General features: G+C 41.2%; 1 protein-coding gene across 1 annotated transcript; it reads right to left on the reverse strand.

Annotated features, from left to right (window-relative positions):
• Positions 1-3,405: 3,405 nt before the first annotated feature.
• On the reverse strand, positions 3,406-6,522 carry LOC310990387 (scavenger receptor cysteine-rich domain-containing group B protein-like; the record flags this gene model as incomplete). Its single annotated transcript, XM_083977733.1, has 5 exons — positions 6,454-6,522; positions 6,322-6,357; positions 5,921-6,235; positions 5,213-5,345; positions 3,406-3,448 (listed from the first exon to the last, which is right to left on the reverse strand). Exons 1-5 carry the CDS (start codon positions 6,494-6,496, stop codon positions 3,406-3,408), a joined length of 570 nt encoding a protein of 189 aa, XP_083833859.1. The 5' UTR covers positions 6,497-6,522.
• Between the last annotated feature and the right edge of the window lie 6,089 nt (positions 6,523-12,611).

Consider the following 12,611-nt stretch of genomic DNA (forward strand, 5'->3'; position numbering starts at 1 on the left):
ACCCTTTTTTTCCTCGTTCACTCGTATCTCATGCTCCTACGCACCTGTCTACCGAAGATTTTTTTAGGTGTGGATCAGCCTCCATACTTAGTCTGTATTCATCACTTGACTACTAGACATCTAAAAGTTATTATATATGTCCTCATCTTTTTCAATAATGTCCATGGATGGAGTCACATTTACATAGTCATCTTCATCATCACTAGTTTCTTCTTCATCATCACTGGTTTCTTCTTCATCAGCACCAGTTTCTTCTTCATCATCTTTTCCGTTGTCCTCCGCACTGAAACATGTCTCTGGGCTCATGGGCTTTATGTAATGTTTAGCATCGTCCACATCCTCGTAGTCATATTTGTCATCGTTCTCTTGATCAATATTCTCATAGTCATTGCCGTCATCATCATCATCATCATCATCCTCCTTATATTCGTTTTCAACCACTGAAATGCAAAGCATCACAAGAAAATGTGAATATATGTAAGCACTTTTATTAAAGTGTGTATTTCAATGTTGTAAACTGTGTGTGTCCTGGTGAGCACCAACCTTGACTGAAAATGAAAACATCAGGCTTGTCGTCTTGTTTTCTTTTCCTGCGCACCAGACAAACCACCAACAAGACAAGTAAGAGCAGCACCACCATCCCAGCACTTAATAAGGAGGCCAACAGCATCAAAGGCACTAGGAGAGAAGCATTAAAGAGTTAATCCCGGAAGACATGTCTAATTGTCTCCACATGCCATGTTCTGTTGAGTGTACAGTTTTTAGACTTCCCCTTTCAGAATAATCTATAAATAATCAAGAGCGGTTCTTCATATATCAGGGCATATCTGGTTAGTAACCTCCTCCCAGACTACTTCTGCTTCATCAGTCTGTGGAGATATGTTGCTGTTACCATACTGTATATTCAGCCACTGTGAGCTTGTCATGTCAAGTCGGGCAGGAAGTCAAACAAAGAAACAACAAGAGAATCCGGTCTATTTTCATAATAAACATTTTTTCAAAATAAAACACTGCGATTGACAAATGCAATGTTATATGTGTGTGCGTTTCTATTTGTCAGTAGTCTATCTAAACAGAGCGAGAGAGAGATGAACACACACACGTGGTCACAGATCGCTATGGCTCTCAAACCCATCTTGACCAAAGCAGAAACTAAACGTGGATCTGCATTGGAGTTGCATTTGAAAAATTGAGATGGCTGAAAGCAGAGAAGAATGTGAGGACAGACGTCGGAGTGGCTAATTTTCTCCTGGACACACACCTAGCTTTTTGCACAATAATCAGTTTTCTCAGTGCATGTATACAACTTTATCCGGCTCATTCAGTCTTACATATACTGTAGCTCCTTTAAGAAAGCTAATTGTTGCCAAGTGTGAACTTCCACAACGCTGTCAATGCATTGATTATGCAGTGATAATGGGCTCTATGAACAGCTCCACTACTTCCTGAACTTAAAGCAGAAGTAAGCGGCTGAATCGCTTACTTCTGCTGTAATGCTGCTCCTTTATTTCCTGTCTTACATTATTGGACAAACTGATTAATCCAGGTGTGTCTGACAATTGTGACTATTCACATACCTGGATTAATCAGTTTGTCCAATAATGTAAGACGGGAAACAAAGGAGCAGCATTAAGTTCAGGAAGTAGTGAAGCTGTGCATAGAGCTCATTATCTACTAATATGAAAGTCACGAGAGCCATTTTATGTATTAAGTACTTCTGCTTTTGACACTTCAACTTAAACTAATTTGGTAACAAACCACAAAAAAAGAGTTTGTTTCTGTTTCTGCCCACTCCCACATGGTCCTGGTGCTATTTTTTCTCTAACTTGTTGAAGAAAATTATGGTAAAATAGAAAGTTAAAAAGAATAACTGAAAACCCTGTCTGACATGTTATCTATGAGTACACATGCTGCATCAGGAATACAAGCAAACAGTGCCATTGTCAAATAATGTTAAAATGATTATCTTAAATTCTACTTACACTTGATAACAATGCTTATTGGTGTTGTTTCAGTAGATCTGAATGTCCTTGAGGACAGTGTGACTTCATACACACATCTGTAGTTGCCCTGGTGTTCATACTCTGCAGGGAACTCAAAGGAGGCTGAGTGGTTGACTGCAGGCTTGGTGACAGTGGTGTTGGAACCAGAGAAGATGAGAGAGAAAACACCACCAGGATAGTGGGAGGAAATAAAGCAGGTGATGATGAAGCTGTAACCCTTTGTGACCTGTGCAGCTTCAGGACTCCAGACCAGCCCTCCATCAGGAGATGTCAGGGAGATGTTGGGCTGCTGCAGGGGCACTGTGTAAAATGAAAATAAAAGGCAGATATATATATATATGTTATATTGCAAGCAATACATTTTTCAATGCAAAGGAAAAATCACTTATGGCTAGGGTGGCATTTCATTGCATCACCTTTTTGGCAATTTGGGGCAGTGGAAACACAAACAATAACAAATCCATACCATAATCTGCAGTAAGAACTAAATCTTAATTAGTTAATTGCTCTTGGGTTCCACCATTACCATTTAAATTGATATGGTGAGATTGTTCTCAACCATCCATCCAGCTATTGTCTATACTGCTCATCCACGCAGGGTCTTGTCATATGGGTCAGGTCCTACTGATTACAATTAATTTGGTAAGTTTTAAAAAATATCGCTTTCATTCACAGAGTCTCTGCTCTTTTATGTTTTCTTATTTTATTATGTATGTCACTGATTTATTTGCTTTTCTTACCAGCGACTGAGATACTGACAGAGTCACTTCGAGGAGATCTGAAGTCTCGTCCTGAATTCCGTTCCTGATACTGATACTGACACTGGTACTGTCCTTCATTATCAAAGTTCACTTGACGGATGTTGAAGGTGACAGAGTTGGAGCTTGATGTTTGAGTCTTTCTGAATGATCCTGATGTCTGCTGCAGAGTGAATGTTCCACCTAAAAGCCGGGTTGAGATGGAACAGGTGATGCCAACATCCTGACCCCAGGTAACCACACCAGCAGGCTTTGTGGAGATGTTGGGCTTGGGAAAGGTCACTGAAAGAGCAGCACAATATTACAGTGTATTTAACTGAGCCATAATAATTCTGACTTATTCATTTTCTACCCTTTAATGAACAACACAGGAAATGTAACTGATTTTCTTACCAGTAACAGTGATTCTGGCTTCATCAGATTGCTTGGAGCTGAAAGTTTGACCAAACATGTTTCTCTCATGTTGACACTGGTACAATCCCTCATTGTCAAAATCCACATTGGAGATAGTGAATGCAGCAGAGTTGGTGCTTGACGTTTGGGTCTTTCTGAATGAGCCTGAAGACTTTGTCAGAATAAATGTTCCACCTACAAACTTAGCAGAAGTGGAACAAGTGATGCTGACTTTCTGACCCCATGTGACCTCACCAGCAGGAGTAATGGAGATAGTTGGCTTTGGGATACTCCCTGAATAAGTAACACAATAAACAGGTTAAGACACAAGAGACATGGATGTACTTTGGTTTTTGAGCTCAGTGAGCATGTAGTTGTAAAATATCCTCCTGAGTAACTGTCCTGGGCAGAATGACAAAAACGTTGTATCCTAATTCAGGTTTGTCCTTATGAGACTGCAAAGCTAGTTGCATCGCAGTGGCACAATCTGTCTGTTTTGTTACCGAACTGAACAAATCAGTTTACAAATATAAACTCGAAGAAAGTTTGTGTGTTTGAAGCAGTCTTATGAAAAAAGTCAAAACAGAAAAGGAAAAAAAAACATGTGGTAGAATCATACATTTAATTTCTACTGGAAAAAGAAGAGTAGCCCTGTTTTTTTTTTTTTTTTAAGACGGATAGCCATGTTTCAGTAGCCAGGTTTACATGCAGAGTTTTTTCATTCCGATTCAAAGCATTCCGAATTAAGATTTCAAGAGTCTCTCTATTCAGATGTGGTGTTTACATGTACCATTGTGTTTATTCAGAACGGACCCTTTACAGCTGTGTGACATTCACAGATTGTTCTCAACAGGCTGAAACAACCCGAACAGATGTGCTGGTTTGAGCCAGGTTTGGACCAAAAATTAAAGCAGAAGTAAGCGATCCGGTCGTTTTGGCTAACTTCTTGTCAGCCGATGGAGTTAGCAGTCCCTACGTCACCACATTCACGCGCATCCCTTGGCTGCACAGAGAGGACCGCCCCTTTATGCCGCTCATTGGATAAAGGTTGTAGGATACAAGGAAAGTTCTCTCCTCGGCTTACAGCAGAGCAGAGTGACTGACAGACCCATGTTTCAGACCAAACACTCTAAAGTGATTGCTGTCAAAAGATATAACTATTTAAGACTTATATTAACGCAAAAATTCTGCTTACTTCTCCTTTAATGCTAGTGAGTTGAGCCACCTCAAGTCTGGATCGGGTTTTGATGAGAAATCAAGCACAGATTGATCAAAACATCACATGACTGATCAAAGGTGGAGATCTATCGTCCGTTTAGTACAGTCATTTTCATTGTTTTGACACTTTTATTCAAGTATTTGCAAGTTAGGAAACTATGCGTTTACATTGAGCACAGACAGAACGCAACCCAGACAACATTCTGTTTCATTGTTACCATGATATAATAGTACTTTTGACTGGTTTGGGAGAAGGAATATTCCACCCCTCTAAAACTGAATAACATTCCATTTAGTTTGGGCCTGTTTATTCTGACTGAGGTGTTAAAATGGGACATTGTTGGGGTGGCGTTTAGCTCACGTAGAGCTGCCACCCCATGTTGAGGCTATAGTCCTCACTGCAGGTGGTCCCGGTTCGAATCCCGCATCGGGCAGCCCTTTCCTGCATGTCATTCCCCCTCTCTGCCTCCCCATTTCCTGTCTATCTCTCTCTCTCAACTGTGCTCTTGATTAAAGGCAATGAAAAGCCAAAAAAAAATATAGGAAAAAAAGAACGGATATTATTATTCGGTTTGGACATCTAGACCAATTCTTCCGATTATTTGGCTCCATGTAAATCCACCTAGTGGGTAAAAAGTTACCTCTGTTTCAATCTCACCTGAACAGATGACACCAGTGTCCTCACCATGGTTACAGTCATTTTTCCCAAATCCTCTGTGCTGACACTCACTTAGAGACTCTTCACTTCCTGTACAGGCCACATCATCAAGCCAGATTTGCCCAGTTCCTTGTCCAAAACTGGCTGAATGAGGGGCATTCAGTGCTGTACCACAGCCCAACTCTCTGCACACCACCATGGCATCATTTAAGTCCCAGTGGTCATCACAGACTGTTCCCCAGCTGTTGCCGTGATGGATTTCAACTCTTCCAGAGCACCGAGTAGATCCAGATCCAGCCAGTCTGACCTGAGCACCTATCAGGCACAAGACATAACAAACTAAACTTTAATAACTTCCTCAAAAATAGCATTTGATGTCACTTATGTCAAATATGATTCATGTTTGTGTTTGCAAATTATTTCAGTCATATAAAAAGTAAAAACCAAACACAAGTGTACAAATTGGTTGTCATTTGTGACTGAATGAATATAAATTACAGAGGAAACACAAAACTTTGTTTGACACTGACAAAGAAATGATATTAAATGTGGATCAGTTATGTCATGTCCAACACCTGACCAGCTTCATCAGGTCAGTGTCAGCACTGATACTGATCAGGTGGGTTCAGGTTTCTGTAGCTCTTTATAATTTGTTTCTTGATCATCAAATCTAAAAACGGGCACCATACCAAGCTTTACATTTATTTGAAACAGGCCACTGCTTGTAATCTACAGAAGTTCACACTCAAACTTCCTCATTGTGTTTCCTGTCCCCTGCCACAATCTGCTGCACTGACACTAACTTACAGATCTGTATTAACTGGATTTCTAACAGATTCACTTTGACATCATGATTCCTATAACAGTAAGTGAGTCAATATTTCTCTCACCTGAACAAACGACACCAGCGTCCTCACTATGTCCACAGTTGTGTGTCCCAAATCCACCGTGCTGACACTCACTTAGAGACCCTTCACTTCCTGAACAGGCCACATCATCAAGCCAGATTTGCCCAGTTCCTTGACCAAAACTGGCTCCATGAGGGGCAGTCTGTGCTTTACCACAGCCCAACTGTCTGCACACCACCATGGCATCTTTTAAGTCCCAGTTGTCATCACAGACTGTTCCCCAGCTGTTGTCGTGATAGATTTCAACTCTTCCAGAGCACCGAGTAGATCCAGATCCAGCCAGTCTGACCTGAGCACCTATCGGGCACAAGACATCACCTATCATTTAATATTTTGCTCAAAACCACAAAGATTTGACACATGTCACAATAGAATAGACTGACCTCCAGCTGGTGCAGATGAAACCAACAGAAAAGAGACTACAGAAGAAAAAAAATGGCCTTGATCAGTACATGTGCATTGTTTCATTTCCATTTAAATTAACTGAACTGAATTGAATGATTGATATGTCTTACCAATCACCAAAAAGCGTAGGCTTCTCTGCAGTCTGCTCGACATGGTTCAGAGGAAAAAGCTGCTGTGCATCATTCATTACTGAGGAAACAGAAGGAGGACAGAAAACTGAGGTACAAACAACATGCAGACACACTTCTCATTTCCTGGAACACTTCTCTCTTTCACTTTTATGTCTCTTTTTTTTCTTCTGAGTATATACACTTTATAAGAAATAACTGTTCTTTTAGGCTACTCTATTTTAGCCATATAAGGTTTCGTAGACTACAACTATTTATTGGACTTTATTTCATGAGTTATTCACTAAAGCTTAAACAAGAAATAAAAAATAAAAAAGGGCTACCCACACATCCACTCCAAGATCACAGGAAATACTTGTAGGCGTCAGCAGCATCATCTTATTTTTAACTGTACTTGAACTTGAGGTAGTGAACACTCCAGCCACAGTTCCTTCCAGAAGTAAAGTAAAAACATCTTGGTTTGACATCAAAAGATGAATATGAGACGAGATCAGGATTTCAGCTTTTATTTTCAGCTATTTACATTGGGATATGTTAAACAACTTAGAATAGCCTTGTTAGTTAGTTTTTATTTTCAAAGTGTCATAAATCACAGGTGCCCAGCCCTCGTGGGCTTACAAGACAATATGAATACATACAAGAGCCATACAACAAACAAAACAGACAAAAGGAAAGTACAGGGAAGGATGCTTCTAAATATTTGTAATGGAACACTACATTTTTAGGTGAGAAAAAGTATTGGAAAATAAAGACTTGAATAAGATAAAAGTAAATAATGCTCAATATTAAGTTTCAAATCCTGCATCAAGCCTGCTACCCATTGACATCACCAAACTCTTGTGATGCTTTTCCAGATGGCGGCAAAGTGCTTAGGTTTAACTCTGGAATTTAGGTTTGTATGTTTCGGTTTCACTTTCGTTTTGCATTTGTCAGTTGCAACTTCTCATTTAACACGCCAGACGGAGCCAAATTTCAATCGTACTGCAGTACATTCTTTTGGTCAGACCTTTAACCCTTTAATGCATACAAACATTTCTCAGTCTGAAAACCTCTGATCCTTTAAGTGTCGATACCTTTCCCAGTCCTAAGACCTCTAACCTTTTAAATAAACAACATCTTTTCCCCTCAGCAGTCAACCAGCGTGTACAGCAGAACACTCAAACTCAAATGATGAAATGCTGTTTTCACAGCTCGAACAGTTTGCACTGCTCGCTCTATTTCACCAAGACTCTACCGTATTTCACTGAGACACTGCTGATGTTACCCACCCACATAGTTTACAAATTCACACAATTCACAGACATTTATCACAGACACATATCAAGACATAATTCTGACATAGGACTTAAACTCGTAACACATATGGGGCCTGCTAAGCCTAAGGACTTTAACCTTAGCCTTGAGACCCTTCAACACTGCTGCAGTTTTTATCTTAACCTTTATTGAACTTCATCTCATTACTGCTAGGCTTTGTGGACTCAAACCACAGATAAAAGGACCTTATATTTTTACCTTTACTGCTAGGCCTTGAGTTCTCGAACCCCAGGCATAAGGGCTCAAACCTTATTCAACACAAACTCATATCACATAATAGTATTTAATGATCAAATTTCATGCATTTATTCATTTCAATTTAACATTAAAGTCTTAACATTACTTTTATGTCATCCAACCTTACCTCCTCCACACTCACAAAAACTTAGAATATTCAATATGCAGAATTTGGTTTTATTAAACAACAGGTTTCTGCTTACCTTATCTCTGGGGTACCCCTGTGAGTGGTAAAGAGTCTAGAGGAGTGACTCCGGTCTCCAATCTCTAGGCTTCTTCTCAATCACGTCAGGGTCACCAAAATCGTCAGGCGTGTTGGTTTATTTTGAGAGAGGACAAACAACAACAACGTCCCAGTTAACTATTTATTAACTCATTGAGTGCCAACCACGTAATTTCTCGTTTTTCGTTCCCATGCGTTGAGTGCCGAAAACGAGATTTTTCGTTTTTTGCTTTTTTTTTATATTATGAAAATAGACACTTTAATACACATTATATGTAAATTTGGGGACTCTACGACGAGGAGAACTGAAATAGATGACGATCAAAGTCACATGACAGCTCATGATCTGGAAGTTTTTATCATAACTCGGCTTCTGCAAACGGAGTTCTGCATGCAGATGCAGCGCAGCTGCTCCGCAGCTGCTCTGCTCTCACCCGCGCTGCTGCAGCAGCTCGGAGCAGAACCAGGAAGCTCTCAGCCGACAGTCCCGCCCGGTCTTCACCTCGAGCAACACCGTGTCCTCCCCAAAGTCCCCCCGCGGTAAAATCTGATGGTCTCTGGGCCAAAGCAGACCGGCATCACCGACCCGTACCACAGAAGGACCGCGACCACCGGCGGGACCGGTCTTCCCGAGCCGCGGTGGCCGACAGACCCTCACGCTCCGCGGCGAGAAGCTGTGACACGGCACGGTGCGTCTGTGTTATTGTTGTTTAGTGGCGCCCCCCCCGCCCCCGCTGGTGGTTTTGTGAATAGAACAACCATTGTTGTATATATTTATCTTATACGAGCCCTTTGATCCAGAAATGCGAGTGTCAGAAGAGCGACAGACACAAACAGCGCACCTTTCATAAAAGACGCTCTATCTCCTTTTCTAGAAAAAAAGGAGGGATTTTGGTGAAACCCAGCCATGTTTAGCTTGAGTTTTCTCAGGAACAGAGGCACGTAGAAACAAACGGTTTGTGGCCACTTGAAGCATTAAGGTAAACCTTTCAATTGAGCTACAGATGTTACTGGTTCAAATTTGCGGGGTTTGTCCTGCACTGCAGGATCGCGTGATCGCGTGACTTTTCACCACAACTGTTTTCCTCTAGGTGGCAGCACCGTACTAAATACTGCTCAGACGTTTTGGGGACAATGCTGACAGCCTGATAGCCGCGATTAGGAGTGGCGCTGTTCATGATACAGAATACAAGAGGATGAAAGGAGAACTAGCTGCAGACAGTAAATAATATAGTAGCCTAGTTTTTCAATGACAAAATGTAACGACGGCAGCTACAGTAGACTATAGCCCACGTCTCACTCTCTTTTTTCGGTCATCTGTCTCGTCATCTCCAAAATGTGTTTTTAAAATGAGCCAACTACAGTACTGTGCAGTAGTGCCGCAGATTTCTCACTCCGCACCTTGTTTGAGAGTGCAGCTGGATGATTTCTTGTGAATGAACGGGTCTGTGTCACTTTGGGGCTGGGCGATAAAACATAGGATAAATAACTTTCCCTCGATAGAAGACGCGGCCGATACAAAGTGACACCGTCAGCCATGCAGCCGGCCTGGACTTTTTATTTTTAATTATGAAGGATGATCTGCGCAAGGCAAAGATGATAGCATCAACAAAACACGGCGTAACACACGCGGCTGTATGGGACAGGCTTTTATTTAATTCAGAACAAACCGCTTAGCAAAAATGGAAAATATAGTCTATAATAATTAATTGATCTGTTGTTTGGCCACTGTTTGAAAATAACCCGAATTATGAGCAAATAATCTGATCCAGAACAGCAGTCATAATCAGACTTCTTCTAAATAAACCTAAACATTAAATAACTGGGTCAGGTCGGACCATGGGGTTATTTTTTCTCTTCTTCTTCACAGGAGAAGAGGAGGCTATGTGCAAAGTACCACATTAACATCTCTATTCATATAACGCCCATCGAAACAGCTGATTTACATGTCGGCCGTTAAGGCAAGGCAAGGCAAGGCAATTTTATTTGTATAGCCCGTTTTTACAAACAGTTTGTCTCAAAGGGCTTCACATGGCATCGTAGCAACATCCTCTGTCCTTAGACCCTCACATCGACTGAGGAAAAACTCCATGGAAACCCTTTTAACAGGGAAAAACAGGAGAAACCTCAGGGTGAGCAACAGAGGAGGGATCCCTCACCCAGGACGGACAGACGTGCAATAGATGTTGTTACAGACAAGAAAACAGTTTACAGTTTGTCACAGAATGTGCGGAATATGGAAATGTTAACACATGGCGATTGGCCATTCACGCGGCTTTGTTCTTGGTTTCGGCCAATCAGCTTATAAGCACATGGCTAATTATCAGCTTTCAACCAATCGCACTGTTTTAATGTGTGTGTGTGAAAGTTATTTTCTTTAGTTCATTTTCGTTTCTTTTGGATTTTTTTTTACAACAATGTATCAATATAATATTGTTTTCGTTTCATTTCGTTATAAAAATCAATCCCTTTTCTTTGAAACAATGAGATTGAGCAGCTAAAACTCAATAAACTCAACCATGGCTTGTCTTATTGTTAATCTGAACGCACATGTATAAAGGGCAGAGTCAAGGCAGCAGATAAATCACAAAACATCAACGCGTCCGTGAGCGCAGCGCACCTCCTCTTCTCCTGTGAAGAAGAAGAGAAAAAATAACCCCATGGTCCGACCTGACCCAGTTATTTAATGTTTAGGTTTATTTAGAAGAAGTCTGATTATGACTGCTGTTCTGGATCAGATTATTTGCTCATAATTCGGGTTATTTTCAAACAGTGGCCAAACAACAGATCAATTAATTATTATAGACTATATTTTCCATTTTTGCTAAGCGGTTTGTTCTGAATTAAATAAAAGCCTGTCCCATACAGCCGCGTGTGTTACGCCGTGTTTTGTTGATGCTATCATCTTTGCCTTGCGCAGATCATCCTTCATAATTAAAAATAAAAAGTCCAGGCCGGCTGCATGGCTGACGGTGTCACTTTGTATCGGCCGCGTCTTCTATCGAGGGAAAGTTATTTATCCTATGTTTTATCGCCCAGCCCCAAAGTGACACAGACCCGTTCATTCACAAGAAATCATCCAGCTGCACTCTCAAACAAGGTGCGGAGTGAGAAATCTGCGGCACTACTGCACAGTACTGTAGTTGGCTCATTTTAAAAACACATTTTGGAGATGACGAGACAGATGACCGAAAAAAGAGAGTGAGACGTGGGCTATAGTCTACTGTAGCTGCCGTCGTTACATTTTGTCATTGAAAAACTAGGCTACTATATTATTTACTGTCTGCAGCTAGTTCTCCTTTCATCCTCTTGTATTCTGTATCATGAACAGCGCCACTCCTAATCGCGGCGATATGTGATAGGCTACATAATCATCAAGTCATAAAGCAAGACAGGCTTTATCATATTACAATAGTTTCTGTGATTTAGGCAGTGTATACAGTAGTTAGTTCTAGTTTAATAGCCTAGAGTTTAAGCTGTGGATTACTGCACAGATCACTGAGTCATCCGCCTGTCGTCCTCCGTTCTCACAGATGCCACCTGGCGGTTGTTTTGGCACATTGAGGCTTTTCATTAAAACCTCTTGTCTCGCCAAAGAAAAAAAATGCATGAGTCTTGTGCCGTCTCGCGTGGACCACGCGTGAAGTCCGCAAATTTGAACCAGTAACATCTGTACAGTATGTGTTGGTGGCAATAATATAGAATACACCATGGCTCTACATAAAAAGTCAAAAATGGTCTAAATTGCCGGTACACTTGACTAAAACTTTGGAAAGGAGCGCGGCACTCAATGAGTTAATTTGGATCATTAAAAAAAATCTCTCTGATTAGGAAACTGCAGTCTGCAAGCAATTATCTGCAACCACCAGCACAGAGAGAAGACGAAGATTTTCCGTTACAACCGCGTAATATATTTAGAACTATGTGTGTGGAATTAAATTCTATTGGTCAAAACAGTGGGAAGGAAGTATGGTTTAGACTTAGCTCTCATCAAAAAGAAGAAAGGACTTGCCACACTGTAGAAGCTCCCATACAAAAATGTATTTGAGGACTAAAAAAGGAGACAACGTTTCGAGCAGTGCGCTCTTCGTCTTCGTTCTTTTTGATGTTCGCCTCCCTGGTCTCAGCACCTGGTTGCACTTTTGGATGTGCGTGAGCCTTTTTTCTTTAGCTCGCCCATTGTTGGTGCACAGGCTGGTCCCAGCCTCATGGCACACGATCCATCCAATCCTGGAGACAGCTACTCTGTTTCCGGCCCTTCCATATTCGGGTGCCTTTCCAGCTTCTTGCCTCCTGCATCTCAAGGACACCTGCGTCATTCTAGCTATCCTCCCTAATTCCCATATCAGCTTTGGGCCTCTCTGGT

This window comes from Trachurus trachurus (assembly GCF_905171665.1).
Source record: "Trachurus trachurus genome assembly, chromosome: 8".
Taxonomy (NCBI): Eukaryota; Metazoa; Chordata; class Actinopteri; order Carangiformes; family Carangidae; genus Trachurus; species Trachurus trachurus.